General features: G+C 32.4%; 1 protein-coding gene and 1 non-coding gene across 2 annotated transcripts; one reads left to right on the top strand and one right to left on the bottom strand.

The window, feature by feature from the left end:
- Positions 1-2977: 2977 nt before the first annotated feature.
- TRNAR-CCG (transfer RNA arginine (anticodon CCG)) lies at positions 2978-3050 on the bottom strand. Its single transcript has one exon. It is a non-coding gene; the product is annotated as a tRNA-Arg (tRNA).
- A 2122-nt stretch (positions 3051-5172) lies between these two features.
- On the top strand, positions 5173-6221 carry LOC107919238 (actin-related protein 2/3 complex subunit 5A-like). The gene is made up of 4 exons (XM_016848738.1): positions 5173-5270; positions 5367-5433; positions 5502-5604; positions 6121-6221. Exons 1-4 carry the CDS (start codon positions 5173-5175, stop codon positions 6219-6221), a joined length of 369 nt encoding a protein of 122 aa, XP_016704227.1.
- The last annotated feature ends 14961 nt before the right edge of the window (positions 6222-21182 follow it).

Below are 21182 nucleotides of genomic sequence, written 5' to 3'. Positions count from 1 at the left end.
TATTATATGAAAGAGTTTTTTATGGTAAATTCGAATCTAATAATTTAATAATTTGTATTATGTTTATGTTTACTTGAGAAACAAGTTATCGTGTCTAGTTCTAACCTATTTCCTTTTAAAAAAAAATAAAATTAAAAAACACGTTAAATGAAAACTATAATCTATTTGGATAAACTATAAAGATAATCACTTTTATTTATTTCAAGTTATATTTTAGTCATTTATGTTTGAAATGTTATATTTTAGCTACTTATGTTATCGTTTTGTTACGAAGTGATCACTCTATTGTTTCTCTAACGGTAATCCTACATGACAGTCTAAAAGAGTTTTAAATGTCAACTTGAATGTCTCATGTGACAGTCCAAATTAAATTTATTTATTTAAAAATTTATTTTCATCTCAGCAACTGGGCATTCAAGTTGGCGTTTAAAATTCATTTGGGCTGATGTTAGGGAGGTAACGGAGTTTAACGGTATAGTGATCACTTTGTAACAAAACGATGACTAAAATATAACATTTCAAACATAAGGGACTAAAATGTAATTTGAGACAAACAAAAGTGACTATTTTTATATTTTACTTAATCTATTTTTGAAAATAAAAATATGGTGGAAATAAAAATGCATTAAAAAACCATATTTGATTGAAAATTTTAGAAAAATAGAGGACTAATTTCTTAAAATAAATTTACATAATCTTATTTGAAACATGCTGCTTGTAATTCAAGTTGCTAATTTCTTTCTATTATTTTATGGTTTGAATTAAATTTAAAGATTTAATTCTCTAATTTTAAAAAGAATGTCATTTTAGCTCTTCATTTAACTTTCACCTTTTTAATCCTTAGATCACTTGAGAAACATAATGTTTGTTAATGTGGGGCACACGTAGATTACCGTGTTGATGCTATGTCAGCAATTAATTAATTTTTTAAAATTAAAAAATTCAAAACAATGGTTTAAAATTTTAAAAATTATTAAAAAAAAATCAATTGAAGTAAATATCTTAATCGACATGAGTAAATAAATTGCTCTTCTGTTTAGGCTTCTTTAGATTTAAAAAGTAAATAAAAAAAAATGAAATCTTAATCGACCTTTAACGATTTGAACTCAATGATTGGTGTTTTGTTTAGGCTTCTTTTCTTTCTTGTAATTTATAATTTCTTTATGAGCAACGCACGCTTAAGTTTCAATGATTAATCTAATGCCAGTGGCTTTGATTATTTCCTTTATTCGATTTAGAAATTTCAATTAATTAAATTTATTTAACGGCAACTGAAATAATTTATTTAATTAAATTTATTTTAATTAATCTAATGCATTGATAATAGATTTTAACATCAGCGATAATATAAACAACTAAAACATAAGTAATTTTATATTATTATTTTTATTTAAATTCATAATCTCCAAAAGCTTATAACAATAGTGACAACTGAAATTAATAATACCTTTTATTTATTAGGGTATCAAGTTGCCTAGTGTCACATGAAACCAATGTTGGTACGTAGAATCAAATAGCAGATTCAGCAACCATGCCCACCTTTTTCCTATCAATTTCTACGTGCCATGATCACTGCCACTAGTTTTTGTAAATTAAATTATGAGATTCTTGTGTAATTAGTGAACTTGATTAAAATAGTAAATTATGATAAAAATATATAAATACTGTTCATGGCGGAAACATGTCACATTTTTTCCCCTTTCTATTCAACGTCCCCTGATTGCATATGAAACTAAGGAATAATAATTTCAGAAGTAATTGAAATAGATTTTATTATTTGATTTTGTGTTAGAAGATTTTTTAAAAAAAACTTAATTATGATAAAATTACTTAGAAATTATTAATTGGATGATTCAATGACAAATATTTTCTATTATACTTTTCGGAAAATCTACTCTCTTTTTTCTTTCAAATAGCAATGTTGATAAAAGTACAAAATTATTTATTAACAAAATATTATTTAATGGCATTATTTGAAATAATAGCATTTTAATAATAAAAATTAATATTAAATACATAAAACATTATTTATTATTAAAATTTTTTTATTTAAAATATTTTAATAATTCATATCTTATATATCAATTCTAGAATTTTTTTTAAATAGAAATATATACATAAATATTAGACATTAATATTTTAAATAATAATAGATTAATAATATTTAAATTATTATATTAATATTAAAAACCCAAAACAATACTATGTTTTTTTGGTTTCCCAAGGTTCCACTGAAGCGAGCCTATTGATTAATTTTTTGCATTCTGTAGAACCATTAAGAGGTAGATGCTCTGCACGAGTTTTAAACTTGTTCCATACCCAATGTGAGAATCAAACCCTTGACCATTGGTTAAGGTAAGAGAAACCCTTACTATCTCACCTAATTCTTGTGATTCAATACAATATTATTAAAGTATCATGTTAGTATTAATATTGCATTAATCATGTAAATGTTTTAAAATTATTAAAATAATTAAAATATTGTAATAATGATTTAAAATAATATTAGTACTAATATATATATACTATTAGTATATTATAAAACATTTATTAGTAAATATTTATACACTATAATTGATATATTTCTTATTATAATAGTAATATAAACATTTTTAATAGTATAATATTAAATAATATTTTATTAAATTAATAAGTACTATTTAATTATATTAATAATTTATTAGTTATGTTTAATAACACTATAAATCCTAATACTTCTTTTTTAAAAATCTAAAAATCATAATGTTAAGAGTAATATTTCATATGAAATTCATTTTAATGTTTCTAAATTTTAAAATTTAAATCTATTATCGATTTAATACTAATATTTTATTTAAGTTAAGTTTTGATAATAAAAAAATCATGTCACGTAAAAACTAAAAAGGCTATTTTCTAAATTTGTCTTATTTGTTCACTTAAAATAGAGAAAAAGAAACAAGCGAAAAAGGAGACAAAAAATGGAAAGATTTTAAAAAGTCGTTCACGGTGGGACTCGAACCCACAATCTCCCGCTCCGGAGGCGAGCGCCTTATCCATTAGGCCACGCGAACTGGTTGTTAGGAGTTGCTCATAAATAATATTTATCTTAACTTTGTATAACCTATGCCGAGTAAATTAAAGTGTAGGGTACAAGCTAATATTTAAGCTCCAAAACTATTAGGTTAAAGTTGGTTCCATTTATGCAATATATTTCATCCATTGTTTTGCATGGTTGAAAGTAGAAGGAATGTGCTGAGAGGAGATTAGCAAGTATGTACCAAGGGAAGAGAATTTTATTGCGGTTTGGCTAGCCAAGGAGAGATAATTGATCGTTAGGGATTTGATTATTTACAATGAGTTTCTCATGCGTGTTGTCAACTTCTTATTATTAGTAGATATGATTGGCGTTGTATTCCTTAACTTTGTGTTTCTCTCTTACTTTTCATTAAAAATGAAGAATTTTTTTTATTAATTAAGATTCTTGATTCAGAAATAATAATTTATTATTGAATTTTTGGATTTATCAATGTAATTGTACTTATCATGCATGTAAAATTTCAAATCGATCTAATATCTTTATCATATTGATCTAAAATATTATCAATACTAATCCATATATATTTAACGATTGAATTTTTTTAACACAAATAAATAATTATTTTTTTCTTTACTCCAAACTTGACAATCATTTTCTATATGAATGGAAAACAAAATACGACTATTAGATTATTAAAATATTAATTGTAAAAAAATTATAAAAGGGTGTTAAAACCATATTAATTTTACACCAATATAAATAGATATCTCCTAATAAAATTAAATTCATTTTAAAAAAAACACACCAATATTCTTCATAGAATCCTAATTAAAATGTGAACCAAATTTAAAATAAAAAATAAAAATCAAATGATTCAAAAGAATATATCAAACAAATTTTAAAATTAAGGTAAGGTTGTTAAAATTTTTAAAAATGGAGAGAGAATAATAGAAAGTATAAACTATTTTAAATATTTAACAGTTAATAATTTAAAAAAATTAAATTAAAAAAATTTAATATTAAACTATTTAAAAGACAGTTTTAAATATTATATTATTCTTTTATACGTTCTATTTGGATATTAAAAAGGAATAAAAGAAAAGAAAATATGAGTCTAAATTCTATTTCGACTCTCTTAATAAAAATTTATTAACCAATATTTTTTTCTTGGAAGGTGTTTGATGTTTTCTAATATTATAATTCCAATGATAGAAATGATATTACTGAAAAAGTTACTGTTGTGCGGAAGCGTGTAAAAGAGTAAAATTATTGTACTAAAAAGTCATACTAAGTTCAATTCCCAAGAAAGAGAGATGGATTACAAGGATCGCTTAAGTACCAAGTCTTTCCTAGCCAAAATATTTCTCAATCGTAATTTAATAGCACAATAAATCACTACAATCACACTCACAATTCATGCAGAATAATACAATAAAGAACACAAGAATTTAACGAGGTTCAGCAAATTTTGCCTACGTCCTCGGGCGCTACCAAATATATTTCACTCCAAAATACAAGTGAGAATTTACAAAGAGAGAGAGAACAATGCCTTAAGTAAAAAATGGCAAATATGATATACAGAATGAGAGATGGTTATGCCTATTTATAGTTGAGGTTCAGGGATCAACTTGCAAAGTCACTTTACAATTAGGGACCAAATATTGCAAATATCTCAGATTTCTTATGCCAATATCTCGATACCCATATCTTTGACTTTCTAATATTTGATACCCATATCTTTGACTTTATTTGATACCCATATCTTTGACTTTCCATAAATATGGATGATTTCCAATAGTTACTTTACAATATTTTGTATGTATTAAAAAGTATTGACTAAAATTTCAAAAATTTTACATTAACACGTTTGATGCATTCAATATATTTCTTGAATGTAATGTTACTTTAAAAATTACCCTTTGGAATAAAAGATAATATTTATGTATTTTTATATTTTCAATAATCATTATTAACAAATATTTGAATAAAAGATTTAATAATCATATTTTTCAATAATCATTTTATTGACAAATATTTTAATTAATTCATAAGGTATGATTTTCAGACATTTTGATTGAATTCATTGCACGAATACATTTGAAAATAATTTTTGTTTGGCAAGTGATTGATTAGAGAGAACGAGTGAATTAGTGATAATGGCAGAAACGGAGAAATCTGCGGGATCTGATAACACCGAGGATATACTAGCAAAAATAGAAAACAAATCTCTGAAGATCGAGAGCTTAATTAAACAGTTGAAATTTCTAATATTAATTCAAGTTTCCCATTTAAAAGTTTTGAAAGGAAAAAAAAACCCTAATTTTGTAAGATTGGTTTGTTTCTATCTCAGGTATAAACCCATTAAAGCTATTAAAATTGCACTCGAGAGTTATCCTCCTCAAGACGAACGATGCAAGGTTTCGTACCCTAAAATGAAAAAAAAATTCCATTTTTTTCATTTTAATTTGGATATTGGCATTTGCAGTATGCTAATTGGGTAGGTGTGCATAAAGCATTAATGGCTATAAAAGATGTTGAAGGAATACTCCGTTCTTTAGATCCCCGGTACTATGATATTCTTATGAAGTGAGTCTTTTTTCTTCTTTTGGCATTTCACTTGTATATTTCACTCAATGATAGGGTCTCTTTCAAAGTTTTTTCTTCTTTATGCTTTTCCTCTTTTAGTAGTCGTTAATGCACAACTATTGTTGCACTGAATGTTACATTATTTATGATAGCCCGAAATAGGGCTTAATCGTAATAGTGGTTTCATAACCACAAATCCGAAGTGAAATAGTTTAATTTTATAAATTTTTATTAATTACCGATTGATTGAAATATTGTGTGAAAATATTGATAGGAAATTTTAATGATTTAGTGCCTAATTAAATTTTTAGGACTAAATTGAGAAAAAAAATGCAAAGTGTGTCTAATTAGTGATTAAATGACTTAATTGAATTATTGCATGAAATTGAAAGTGTTTATGTGGCAAATAGACCATAAATTAGTTTATGGACACATAAGGGTAATTCTAGAAAAATATCTAAGTAAATGGGTCAAGGGCATTTTTGTCAAAATTGAATAAAAGACAAAATAAGATGAAAATAAGTGTCCATCTTCTTCAATGGGAGATCGCACCACATGTGATCAACGCCTTAAGATCCATGAAAAGCTGACAGAGAAAGCTGATTTTGTAACAACCTAATTTTCAGTGGTGTCGGAAACAGTGATTTGAGACCACTAAATCTGACTAGTGAGTCTTAAAAATTAATAAATTAATAATTATGGGTCAAGTGTGAATTTAGAAGAATTTTTGAATTAGTGAATTTTGTGATTTAGTGAATTTTTGTGATTTAAAAAGAATTTAATAGGTAAACTGGGTCTAAAACGAGGTTTCGAGACCTCGAATTCATAAGCAAGCCATAAATATTTTAAAAAATATTTATGGAGTGTCATTGAGTTAGTATAAAAGTTTCGTTAGAAAATTATAACGTTTGGATAGTCAATTAATTAAAAAGGACTAAATTGAGAATAGTGCAAAATTATTAAAATTGTGATTAAATGGCTTAAGTGACTAATAAGGAGGGATTTAAAAGGTAATTAGGCCCAAATTATATGGGCTGGACGGTTGGGCAAGAAAAATCAGCAGAAAGTAAGGAGAAATAAGGGCAAAATTGGAAATTTTACAAATTAAATATATAAAACAAAGATAAAAGTGAAAAATCTAGAGATCTCTTCATAATTTATCAGCAAAAACGCCATAGGAGGTCTGAAACAAGCTGGTTTTTCATATTTTTACACCATGTGAGTTCAATTCTTGCTTTTTCTTTGAAATTTTCATGTTTTGTGACTTTTACAACTAGGTCCAACTATTGAATTCATTAGTTTTTGATTCCATGGGTGATTTTGTAAGTTAGTATGAATAAGTTCTGGAATTTTATGATGAATTAATATATATTTAAAGTTTTAATTTCATTATATTATGATTTTATTAAGTGATTTTAGTAGAAAATGATTTTTAGGACCTAATTGTGAAAAAGTTAGGAATTGGGGTTTTGTACTAAAATTATGAATATCAAAGGCTGTTCAGTAGTCTAAAATGGTTGGATAAGATGTTAATTGAGAAAATTTTGATCAATTGAAGGGTTAATTGAGTAGGGACCAAATTGTAAAAATTGTAAATTTTGGAGGTAAAAGTGTAATTTCAAAAATTGAAAGGCATAAATTGTGAAGTAAATTAGTATTGAATTAGATGCTAATGAATGGAAAATTTTATATTATAGATCGGGAATCCGAAGATAAACGCGGAAAAGAGAAAGTATCGAACTAGTTTCTAAACTTTTACAACTTCTACAAATCGGCCCAGGTAAGTTCATATGGCTGAATTTTTATGATTAATTGTTAATGTGGAAATGATATATTGTATAAATCCGTATATTGTTACTGAATTATGATTATGGTAAAAATGAGAAGAAGATGAGATTGTTAGTTCAAATTAAGGGATACGCAGGATTGAATACACATGTTTGGCAACCAACGACGAATTGACGGATAAGTCCATGGTGGATCCATGACAAAGTGTGAAAAGTAGGTATGGTGTTTCGGTGAAGAAAACCATACTGAGTTGTGAAAAGTAGGTATGGTGTTTCGGTGAAGAAAACCATACTGAGTTATGAAAATTAGGTATGGTGTTTCAGTGAAGAAAACCATACTGAGTTGTGAAAAGTAGGTATGGTAATTCCGTGAAGAAAGCCATATTGAGTTATAGCAATGTGAAATATTCAAGCAAATTGTGGCACCGGGCAAACGGTGTACTCAATTTCGTAAGACTATCCTTAATTTGATAGGTATTTGTAAGTGCAATTGAAGCTAAATGTCGGAATAGAAGTTGACTTCTGATATTGAGCTCGATTGGATATATTTATTATTTGAGATTGTGGTTGGCAGAAAATGTTGAATTTTTATTTGTTTGTTAATGTTGTTAGTGAAATTCTGGTAAGATTTTATTATGAGCCTGTGAACTTACTAAGCTTACTGTAAGCTTACTGGTGTGTGTTTACTGTTTCTTGTAGATTGACGTGTATATATATATTTCGGAGGATCAGATCTACAACAACGATCACACTATCCAGATTTACTCCGGTAGATTTTGTTAAACAACTTTTTGGATTTATATGGCATGTATAGGGAATTGAAGTAAAAAGTATTAGTATGAAGGACTAAGTATGCAAAATAAATTTGAATGTTATGGTTGTGTTAGATATCGAAATATATACATGCTTTTAGTTTGAAATGATTGATTGGCTGAACTTCATTAGTATTTAAATGAAGTAGTTGAAATACTGGAATTGGTTGTGATTTAAATTTGCAGGGAATGTTAGATAATTATAAAAGGGTTATATTGAATTTTTTTTTAAAATTTGCAATGGAACAGTTTTTGGATATATGCATTGAGGTAACTTTGAAAAATCATAAAAAAGGGTGGAAATTGAATTAGAAGCTGAGTGAGATACTAAATTAAAGATGAATGAGTCTACTTTCACATGAAAAAAATAGAGTAAGAAAAAGAGTTCTATATTTTTAGATATTTTAATTTTAGTGAGACAGTGTCAGAATGATTTTGAGGCCCCCTGTTCTGACTTTAGAAATTCATTAAAAATTTCACAGAAGGAATTATGAGTTATAATTTGTATGTATATATTCCTTGATGAGTCTATTTTCAGGAGAAATAAGTGGAAGCACCATATGAAGTCTGTACAAATAGATAATTGAATTTTAGTGACAAGAGGTCAGGATGGTCAGTCACTGAAACAGGGGAGACTTTAACTAATAAACTGTACTAATTGGCTAAACCAAAAATTCTGAAAATTTTATGGTGAAAAGATATATGAGTCTAGTTTCAGGGAAAATTTACGGATCTAAATTTTGAGTTTCGTAACTCGAGTTATAATTAAATAAGTGACTGTTGCGCAGGTGGATAGATTTGCTGTAAATACTGAAATAAATTTTCAAACCAAGTTTTTATGCTCCGAATTAGTAAGATAAGCTAAGTAATGCCTCGTACTCGACTCCGAAAACGGTCTCGAGTAAGAAGTGTTACAGATTTTGGATGCATACTTCATTTCCTTGCAGACACTGTGAATATGATTTGACTCTAATCACCCATTCTTCCCTTAATCACCCCTTCTTCCCTTTGAAAAGATAATTATTATATAAATGTTCAACATTTTCTCTTCATTGTTGCATGTGAACCATAAATTTTGTCCATCATTGAATGATTAGAGGCAGAGACTATAATTTATCATAAATTAATAACACAAATATTTGGCTTTTTAGCTTGGGGTCATTGCAAGTGTTTAATTATCAAATCATATTATTAGTAGAGGTGTTCATGGGCCGGGTCGGGCCCAAAAAATTTCATCTCGCATCCTAGGCCCGGGTCCGGGCCTGACCCGAAATATGGGCCTGAGATTTTGTCCAGGCCCGACCCATTTTTTTAATAAAACACTAAAAATTTATTTTAAAAATAAAAAAATTTTAAAAAAAGTATTTTAAAATTAAAAATATATATATTTAGTACATTTGGGCCAGACCGGGCTCGGGCCATAAAAGCGGTGTCCGAGGCCTGGCCCGTTTAGAGCCCATATTTCGGACCTATATTTTTACCCAAACCCTTCCATATTTCGGGCCGCCCGGCCATGAGCACCTCTAATTACTAGTAAATCAGTTGTCTTTCTTTGTTTACTGCATTTTTTTTCCTTTAGTATATAAATCTTGTTACTTATTGATTGCAATGAAATTGTAACAACAATGCGATTGATATACCAATCTGGTAGAGAAAAGAGAGTGGAGATGATGTAGTCCATAAATTAAGGGTCCTGTTATAAGAATAGGTTAATTATTATAGGAATTTCTTTTACATTTTATACAAATTTTTATCAAATTCTAAAAAAAAAATTGCATTAAAAACACTCTTTCTCTTTAACTGTCATCTTAACATGATCAATGTCATTAAGTAGGCTGGGGTTAATGTTTTCCATTAAATTAATTGTTATTTGTATAACTAAAACTAGTTGTCATTGTTGAAATTGAGTGCATTATTGAGGACTTGGTTATTAGCGGATTGAATGCATTTGTTGACACCATTTTTGGATTAAAAACGGGGTCGACTTGGGTTTTGAAAATGAAAACTAAAAACGGGAGTCGCCACCAATCTTTTTTTTTTGTGAGGTTTGATCGGGTCACCTCGAAAAGTAGTTGTTTTTAAAAACCGATTTAATTTTTATCGAAACAACGATTTTGGTCTACGGAATTCAGAAAACGGGTTCGGGAGTCGGTTACGCACGAGGAATGATTAGCACCCTCGATGCGCCCAAAATTGGTACCTAGTTGATTAATTAGTGTCTTAGTGTCGAAAATTGAGAGCTTTGAAGAATTTTAAAAGTACGATCCTCGTATTAAAATGTTGGAAATTTTTAGGAACATGGGCATATTTTACGTTATTCGAGAAAGAAAACATCATATCCAGTAAGTTAGGACACGATGTATCGAATTCCCGATACGTAAAAACTCCAAAATTTTGTTCATTGAAAAGATATTTTAATCATCTCAGGCTTGAAAATGTGATCACGACCAGTAAGTTAGGACGTGTTTCTTTTTAAAATCCCGAGATTATTTAAAACTTGGGTTAAAAAAATTCGTGCATTTAGATTTATTATAAAAATCGAAACCCAGTGAGTTAGGGTACGATCTTTTCAAATCTAAACACGAAATATATTTTTTTTTTAAACAAATTTTGTTATATCAAGTAATAACAACAATATAAAATAAATAAAAGTCATACTTACAATCATATAAAATAACAATGTATATAAACAAATAGATTAAAACATTCATTCTCAAATGATAAAGAAAACGAAATAAATAAATAGTAAATACAATTAAATGTAAAGAGACACAAACCAAAATATGTGTGCATATGTATATGTATTTACAAAGGTTAGAGTATATATATAATAAGAAAGGTATACATAAATATTACGAAACATAAAAATATATGTATGTAGATAAAAAATATAAGTGGATTATAAAAATGAAATAAGATAATATATAATATATATTTTAATACGTAAAAAGGGCATACATATATATATAAAAGAAACCATATAAAATATATAAATATGTATACATATATTCGTAAAAAGAGGGGTTATATAGATACACATATAAAAAGGTATTTATATATATTATATAAGTCTGAAAAAGGGAAATAATAATGACAGTATTATACATGTATGTATCGAAACTATCATATAATAATAGTATGATAAATAAAAATAATAAAAATAATATTATGAATGACGATAATAATAAATGATAATACATTGAAAATAATAAAGAAAATGATAAAAATGCTAAAAGGGGACTAAATCGAAGTAAAGTCTAAAATATGGGGCGAAATCGAAATAAAAAACAAAAGGGACTAAATTATGTAGCGCGCCGAAATAGGGGGACCAAAATGGTAAATACCTCGAAGCCCCAAAACGTTGCGCTTAGATGTGGACTAAAATGAACAAAAAATAAAATTTTGTGGCCAAATCGCAAAATAAAAAGGTTCGGGGGCTATAATGAATCACGCACAAAATGTGAAGGACTGATCAGGCGATATGCCCCAGCCTTGTAGCGCGCCACTTATGCCCAGACTAAATCGAGACATGCAACAAATTTGCGAGGCCAATTTAAATAATGAAGAAACAGGTAGAAGGATCAAATTAAAACAAAACAATAATGAAAGGGATTAATGGCGCAAATAGCCCATTTGTCAGAAACGCGCGGATCCCCTGGAGCGGGTCGGGTCGCGCGTGGATCTTAAAGGCCAAAACGGTGCCGTTTTAAATTTAATATAAATACCAAAAATATACTAAAAAACAGTTTCATCTTCATTTTCAACAAAAACAGAGAGAGAGTCAGAACTCTCTCAACACCCTCTCCCCAGGAACCGACCAAAGGCTCCGGCGCACCTCCGCCGTAGCTCCGCCGCAGACGGCAGCCAGAGGTGCAAAATAGAACCTTTCTTAGCCCCGCTTGAAGCCCACTCACTTTAGAACTCGGATTCAAAGCCGAATCCTTTAAAAAACGAGTCAAAACCGAAAAGAAGAGAAGGAATCCGTTCGCCTTCCCTCCTCTCTGGCGCGGCGCAGGTAAGGCTTCTTCTCGTCCCTTTTTTGTTTTCTATTTGATATACAAAATAAAGAAAATAAATAAAAAAAGAAAATGCGAATCTGATGTAAATAACAACCTGGAATCTGTTTGTTTGCTTTTATTTCTTTCTGCTAATGTGTTGTCTTTTTTTTTTACAAAAATCCCCCCTTTTACATTTCACCACATACTTGGCTTTATAGCCGAAAGAAAAGATGAAAAATGCAGGAAAATTCCCTCTTTTGCTACTGTTTTTCTAGTCTGCTTCCATTTCTCTCTTTTTGCTACTTGTTTGCAGGTACATGGCAAGGTCAACTTGTCGTTTCGGTGCAAGGCCGGCTGGTGGTGGCAGGCCTCGGGCGTGGTGCGCGCTGAAGGCTCACATGGGTAGCAGCAGGGGAACGGCGCCAGAAATCCTAGGGTTTCTGGCATTCTGAAAATGTCAAACGCTTTGGGCCATTTGGGCTTGTGAATTTTGGGTTGTAGGTCTGTTATTGTAATTGGGTCAATAAATTTTTTGGGTTGGTAGGTTCGGGCTAGGGTTTATATGGGCCCGGGAAAAATAAGGTCTGTACAGCTGCCCCTCTTTGCTCGTTGTCGTGTAACGAGAACAGAGCAAAGACTAAGAAAGACCAATTTTGCCCGGTCTCGTCGAGTTCGACTTCTTTTGACGCTTCTCCTCTTCAAGTAGCTTTATCTCAGTCCGCTTCGATCCACTCCACTGCACTCCAGAGAGTTTTGACTTGTAGCTTCAATCTTCTTTGCCGCAACTTCAGGGGGACGTTGTTTGTGGTTTTAGTCTGCTCTCTTGTAACTTCAGGGAGATAAGGCTGGATGCGATCTGCTCTACTGCTACTTCAGAGAGATAAGATCTTTGTTTTTAATCCGCTCCACTGTGACTTCAAGGAGACAGGATTGGTTTCTTTTGTCTGCTCCACTACTGCTTAGGGAGATAAGACTTGATGCGATCTGCTCCACTACTGTTTAGGGAGATAAGACTGGTGGCTTAAATCTGCTTCACTACTGCTTAGGAAGATGAGATTTGCCATTTTCGATCTGCTCCACTACTGCTTAGGGAGATAAGATCTACCATCTTCGACCTGCTCCACTGTAACCTCAGGGAGATAAGATCTGAAATTCTTCGGTTTACTCCACTGTAACCTTAGGGAGATAAGACCTGACGCGATCTACTCTACTGTAACTTCAGAGAGATGAGATCCTTTATTTTAATCCGCTCCACTGTAACTTCAGGGAGATAGGATTACTAGCTCCAATCTGCTCCACTGTAACCTCAGGGAGATAAGATCTGAAATTCTTCGGTCCACTCCACTGTAACCTCAGGGAGATAGGACTTGCATATTCAACCTGCCCCACTGTAACTTCAGGGAGATAAAGCTTTATGTGACCTGCTCTGCTGTAACTTCAGAGAGATAGGATCCTTTATTTTAATCCGCTCCACTATAACTTCAGGGAGATAGGATAGTGTCCTCGATCTGCTCCGTTGTAATCTCAAGGAGATAAGATCTCTGGCGTCAATCTGCTCCACTGTAACCTCAGGGAGATAAGATCTGAAATATTCATTGATCTGTTCTCTGGGGAACATGACCTGTATAATGAACCTAATTATGCCTAATGATTAGGATGACATGATCAAAATGAATCAAATACTACTAACTAGGCATGTGTGAATGGTGTTTGCATGAATACAGAATTTTATTTTTCCGAGAATGATCTCGCTTAGGTTGTCATTACTCGAAGTTTATTAAGGCTTTGTGACTGACGTGCTACAACGCCTTCTCGCTTGACTGGTTTTTCTGAAGAAACATTTGGCCAGGTTGCCCCTCTGTAAACCTCAAAGTTCAATCCATTGGGACGCCAAAATTTGTACCATCATTCTCCCACTGCAATCCAAGGGTAGAAATATGTGACTTTTATCTCAATCCTATCTTATCACAAATCGAGGATACATGACCTAAATCGTTTTGGTTTCTTACACCATTCTCAGGGTGTCATACCAAAGACTTATGCGCAGATGAAGGCTCTCTTCTCCGAGGTAACCTCTTCCTACTGCCTGATGATTATTGCTTGCTTGTTCATTCCAGCTTTGCCGTTAAGCCGTCATCTTATCATTTTGTTCAATCAACGCATTTGACAACGAAATCTAAAGAGAAAGTCCAAATTTAGACTCTTCCTTCTCAAATTTCCAACCTTTACCTAGTGTGTTCTAAACAATCGTCCTGTTTCAGGTTCCTGTGATATTTAGAAACTTTCCAGAGTAATATGCAAAACTTCTTTTGTGAAAGTTTTATTAGTCTATTAATCATTATTCCAATGCAACACGTTTGCAAAAAGGTCATAACAATGGATAAGAATAAAGTTGGTTCTGAGCATAGCTCGAAAGAACAAATTATCAAAAATAGTAAAGAATGATGATAAAGAAATTAATTGGGAATGTATATCTTGGAAAGGAAAAAAGTATTCCAATAACAACAAATAATATGAGAATTGGGTGCCTCAAATATCGCAGCTTGAACTTCTCTGTACAAACTTTTTGAAGACCATTTTGAGTTTGGCATGTGTTTAGGAGATCTACAGTGCTTTGTCGATGCCCCAATATGTCGCTTATCATTTCCTGTTAATTCAGGCATAGCAAGATCACCACATGCCCCAATATAATCAAAATTCGAATCACTCTGATCGTCTCATGCCCCATTCTGAACAAGTATTTGAGCCGCCCTTTTCGGGTTTTCAACTCAAATCCCCTTTGGCCTAAGGCGCCCTTTCTGGGTTTTCCCCTTAGCCTCTCCATTTTTCATTTTCATTTTTCATTTTTTTTTGACTCAGAGTGCCCTTTGCGGGTTTTCACCTTGGTCCTTTCTCTTTCTTTAAATGAAGTATTTCTTGACTGGATCCGAGTTTATAGGACTAGCAATCTCACTCAGGATCAGTGCTCTTCTGAAGAATGTCTTCTTTACAACGTAGGGACATTCTGGTTTGGCATTTATTTCCCTCTGGAATCCTTTTGGAGAGGAATGATCTTTTTCGACATCCAACCCTCTCGTGGAATTCTCTGAGATGACACTGTTCATTATGGGTTCGTATCATTTGTTTCCGGTACATCCGACCCTGAAGAATAGCTTTTAACCTTTTTCCTAGGTTCAACCGATCGCATCGCGATTGGATCCATTCTGCTTCATCCAATTCTAGCTCAACTAATACCCGAAGGGAGAGGATTTCAATAGGTAAAACTACCTAAACCCCGCAAACCAAAGAGAAAGGTATTGCCCCAGTACAGATGTTCGTCAAGCAAGGAAGGCAAATAGTAATTTCTCATGCCAATCCTTGTAAGTCTCAGTCATTTTCCTTCAATTTTTGATGTTCAACTCTAGGCCATTCAGTGACGAATCGTGGTGTCCACTTCTGAGTTAATTTGAGACCTCAGCGATCGTGCTATTGTTTAAGCTCAATGCATTCTCTAATACCCTCTTCTCTGAAATTCTGTATCGGTATACGATGACTTTGGCTCATGAAGTAGCCTCTCAAAATGAAGCAATGCCCATTAGAAGTCTTCGATAATGGTGATGTCCATGCCTCATTGTGCTCGAAATTTGAGTCGCCCTTTTCGGGTTTTCAACTCAAACCTCATTTGGTCACAAAGTGCCCTTTGCGGGTTTTCGCTTTGGCCTCTCCTTTTCTTTTTCTTTTCTTTTCATTCTGATTTTTCATCTAGATTTCTCTTTTTTCATTCTTCTTTCTTTTTCTCATTTTCATTTTGATTTTGATTTTTTTCTTCTTTCTTTTTTTGGTTTTTTTATTTTGATTTTTGATTTTTTCATTTTCCTTTTGACTTTGACTTTGATTTTTCTTTTTCCTTTTTTGATCTGAGCCTTTTGGGCGCAACTTCGACAAAAACTTTGGATCTTCCTCTTTAATCAGGATGGACTCGACAACAACTTGAAGAGATGGAAATTCGACTTCAAATGGGCAAAGCTATGCTGACTCCACGAGACAGGCATTGCCTCGACAATGAATTACATTGTTCATACTGCAAATTTCTGACATCGTGCTGTTGTGCAGATTTTATTATAAGAATCGAGGCATACCCTGGTATGATCATACAAAGACATCATTGAACTCTAGAGGTAACTCAGCAATGTCTTGCTTCGTCTCTGTGGTTAGGTCAATTCTAGTCTCCACCAAGCTCACAAATTCTAATGATTCCTTGAGAGGTAGGATCTGTTTATCCTCTTGTTTTACGATCCTCAACAAGTCCGGAGATAGGCTACAATTTATGTCATTTCCAAAGTCATGAGATTCGTCTAAACACATGCCTCGCTCAAAAGGAAAATCTGAGTCTGTAGCAGTGTCACTCATGTCATTGATATCTGAGGACTCATAATAAGTACCAAAGAATATACAAAAGAAAGTATAAATTTATGAATAATTATTTATACAATATGATTATGAATGAATGATGTGGAAGAAAATCTAAAAGAATGAAATAATCAGAAATAATTATTCAAAAAGAATGAAAGAACATTGGCTCAAAAAGGAATGCAAAGATGTATTTTATTAGAATAATGACGTTCAGACATTAGCCTATTTCACAAAGGAATTTCTATCGCTTTAGGCTAAAAACAACAAAAATATTCTGAACATTACTCTAAATAAGATCTAAAGACTACAAGGATTTCTTCCGCAATCCAATCGCTTAGAACGCTCTCAAATTTATAAGGGCGGTCATCTAACAAGTTCCCTTTTCAATTGTGTCCTCATATATGCCATTGGTGTGAACACTTGCCAACACTTCTTCATACATTGCATTCATCCCGTTGTCAATATGATTGGGTAGATAGCTTTCTGCACTAGATGAGTCACCCAACTTGACAATACCCATGTTGATGAATTTTTCGACTAGCTTCTTGAAGGTAATGCAATTATCTATTGAATGCCCCGTAATTCCTGCATGGTAGTCGTATTGTGCTTTCATGTCGTACCATTTGGGATAAGGAGGTTGTAAAGGGGTCAAGTAACGAGGAGTAACAACATGCGCATCGAACAAGCTTTGATACAGCTCCTTATATGACATCGGAATTTGTGTGAACTGGAGCTTCTCAGTACTTGGTTTCACTCCAGGTTCTTGCTTTAAAGGGCTCTGATGCTGGTGGTCTCTGTCTTTGGCCTGCCCACAGTGATTGGTTTTGAGTGGCCCTTGTTATATCCGCCTACATTATCCCTTTTATTCCCCTTCTTCCTTGGGGACTTTGTAGTATCTGGGTACTCTACCCTCATCTGCTTTATTTCAGCTAAATTAGCAACAGGATTAACTAAATCGTTCCTCAAGTTGGATCCTAAGCCTGTCAGGTAATTCACTGGTGTCGATGTACCAGTCTGATAGTGTTGGGATCCGATAGTAAAGAGTGCTCCTTGCGGGCACCCATCTGGCTGGACCTGGACACTTGTCGGAATACAATCTAAGGAATAGGCAATATCCTCATTATCAACCCCAAAGTAAACCACTGAGTCTTTCACTTCTTTTGACTTTCCAGCTAGCAATCGGTTGAACTGGTTTATCATAGTTCTCCGTAATTCTAGCGTCTGATTTCTCATCTCCTGTTGAAATTCAGTCAATTGCTCTTGCATCTGAATCTGCATTCGCTCTAATTTTTCCAACCTTCGTTCCATTTCTCTAGTCTTTACTTGGATATCGTAAGGGTGTTTGGTTGGCTGGTTTCCCAGGTTAGCTGAAATAAATTTATTCAATTAGACTCTTTTAATGGATTTTAATGCATGTAATGCAAATGCATGAAATAAATGCCTAAAGAGACGTTGAATCTGATTCAATTATATTTAGAAAACTTTTCTATAAAGCAAATTCCTTTACATAAAGCAGAGGTATGTACGGCTTCGCCCTTATATTCCAAGAGGCAACATCGATCTTTTTCTTCATCCGCAAGTTTGAGATAATCTCGCCAATTTCCAAAAGATGCCACTACTAGCTCCTTTTCTTGATCTTGGTCGCGATCCATCATCTGTCCATCTTCATAAGGCTCGTCAGCTTCTTTAAGGGAGTTGGAATGTCAAAGGCTCTTGGATAATCGTCTTGAATCCTTAGGCCACGAAGTAAAGGTTACGAACTCTTTCATCATCCTTTCTTGTGTTTCTCAGAATATATTCAGGCAGTCGTATTGTTTTCCACTTTATCAAGGAATTCGTATTCCACGACAAGCTTTCTAAGTTAGTAATCAAACTTGAATCAATATCTCTTTCCTAAGATGCAGATGCAATGCAATCATAATCAAAACACAACAAGAGGGGTTAGTACAAAACAGAAGTAAGGAAAACAAAAGTATTAGTTGGGTAGTCACTAGGGATTTAGAGTGGCTCTACTTAGGATGTGTTCTGAAGTCCACTATATGAGGTTTGGCTCTAAAGTACGGGTACCCGAACTAGCAGATTCCTCAATCCTCACCCATTATAGGCTCATGTGGACTGAGTTCAGTTCAGGGGAATACATTTCTCTATGGCCATGCGGAGATGAAAATCTCACGAAGACATAGGTACGGATGTATCCCGAAAGCGATTCACTATCCCATGCGGAGGTGAAAACCTCACGAAGGCGTAGTTTCTCACTCCCACTTAAAAGGGTGTGACCAACGGTCATGCAATGCAATGTGAAAAAAGATGCCAAAATTTAAATCAATACAACAATTACGATGATGAAAATTGTGATAAAAACGAATGGAATGCAATGAAAGGATCATATATTTAAATCAAGTTTTCAATTTTCAACAAAAAGACAAAAGGTAATCAACTCGTGGCTTGACTCTCGTATTTGTCCCCAGTGGAGTCGCCAAGCTGTTGACACCATTTTTGGATTAAAAACGGGGTCGACTTGGGTTTTGAAAATGAAAACTAAAAACGGGAGTCGCCACCAATCTTTTTTTGTGAGGTGTGATCGGGTCACCTCGAAAAGTAGTTGTTTTTAATAACCGATTTAATTTTTATCAAAACAATGATTTTGGTCTACGGAATTCAGAAAACGGGTTCGGGAGTCGGTTACGCACGAGGAATGATTAGCACCCTCGATGCGCCCAAAATTGGTACCTAGCTGATTAATTAGTGTCTTAGTGTTGAAAATTGAGAGCTTTGAAGAATTTTAAAAGTACGATCCTCGTATTAAAATGTTGGAAATTTTTAGGAACATGGGCATATTTCACGTTATTCGAGAAAGAAAATATCATATCCAGTAAGTTAGGACACGATGTATCGAATTCCTGATACGTAAAAACTCCAAAATTTTGTTCGTTGAAAAGATATTTTAATCATCTCAGGCTTGAAAATGTGATCACGACCAGTAAGTTAGGACGTGTTTCTTTTTAAAATCCCGAGATTATTTAAAACTTGGGTTAAAAAAAATTCGTGCATTTAGATTTATTATAAAAATCGAAACCCAGTGAGTTAGGGTACGATCTTTTCAAATCTAAACACGAAATATATATTTTTAAAAAAATTTTTGTTATATCAAGTAATAACAACAATATAAAATAAATAAAAGTCATACTTACAATCATATAAAATAACAATGTATATAAACAAATAGATTAAAACATTCATTCTCAAATGATAAAGAAAATGAAATAAATAAATAGTAAATACAATTAAATGTAAAGAGACACAAACCAAAATATGTGTGCATATGTATATGTATTTACAAAGGTTAGAGTATATATATAATAAGAAAGGTATACATAAATATTACGAAACATAAAAATATATGTATGTAGATAAAAAATATAAGTGGATTATAAAAATGAAATAAGATAATATATAATATATATTTTAATACGTAAAAAGGGCATACATATATATATAAAAGAAACCATATAAAATATATAAATATGTATACATATATTCGTAAAAAGAGGGGTTATATAGATACACATATAAAAGGTATTTATATATAGTATATAAGTCTGAAAAAGGGAAATAATAATGACAATATTATACATGTATGTATCGAAACTATCATATAATAATAGTATGATAAATAAAAATAATAAAAATAATATTATGAATGACGATAATAATAAATGATAATACATTGAAAATAATAAAGAAAATGATAAAAATGCTAAAAAGGGACTAAATCGAAGTAAAGTCTAAAATATGGGGCGAAATCGAAATAAAAAAAACAAAAGGGACTAAATTATGTAGCACGCCGAAATAGGGGGACCAAAATGGTAAATACCCCGAAGCCCCAAAACGTTGTGCTTAGATGTGGACTAAAATGAACAAAAAATAAAATTTTGTGGCCAAATCGCAAAATAAAAAGGTTCGGGGGCTATAATGAATCACGCACAAAATGTGAAGGACTGATCGAGCGATATGCCCCAGCCTTGTAGCGCGCCACTTATACCCAGACTAAATCGAGACATGCAACAAATTTGCGAGGCCAATTTAAATAATGAAGAAACAGTCAGAAGGATCAAATTAAAACAAAACAATAATGAAAGGGATTAATGGCGCAAATAGCCCATTTGTCAGAAATGCGCGGATCCCCTGGAGTGGGTCGGGTCACGCGCGGATCTTAAAGGCCAAAACGATGCCGTTTTAAATTTAATATAAATACCAAAAATATACTAAAAAACAGTTTCATCTTCATTTTCAACAAAAACAGAGAGAGAGTCAGAACTCTCTCAACACCCTCTCCCCAGGAACCGACCAAAGGCTCTGGCGCACCTCCGCCGTAGCTTCGCCACAGACGGCAGCCGGAGGTGCAAAACAGAACCTTTCTTAGCCCCGCTTGAAGCCCACTCCCTTTAGAACTCGGATTCAAAGCCGAATCCTTTAAAAAACGAGTCAAAACCGAAAAGAAGAGAAGGAATCCGTTCGCCTTCCCTCCTCTCCGGCGCGGCGCAGGTAAGGCTTCATCTCGTCCCTTTTTTGTTTTCTATTTGATATACAA

The sequence above is a fragment of the Gossypium hirsutum genome, chromosome D13, assembly GCF_007990345.1.
Source record: "Gossypium hirsutum isolate 1008001.06 chromosome D13, Gossypium_hirsutum_v2.1, whole genome shotgun sequence".
NCBI lineage: Eukaryota > Viridiplantae > Streptophyta > Magnoliopsida > Malvales > Malvaceae > Gossypium > Gossypium hirsutum.
The sequence above is the reverse complement of the archived record's forward strand: the minus strand, read 5'-3'. Positions and strand labels throughout refer to the sequence as shown.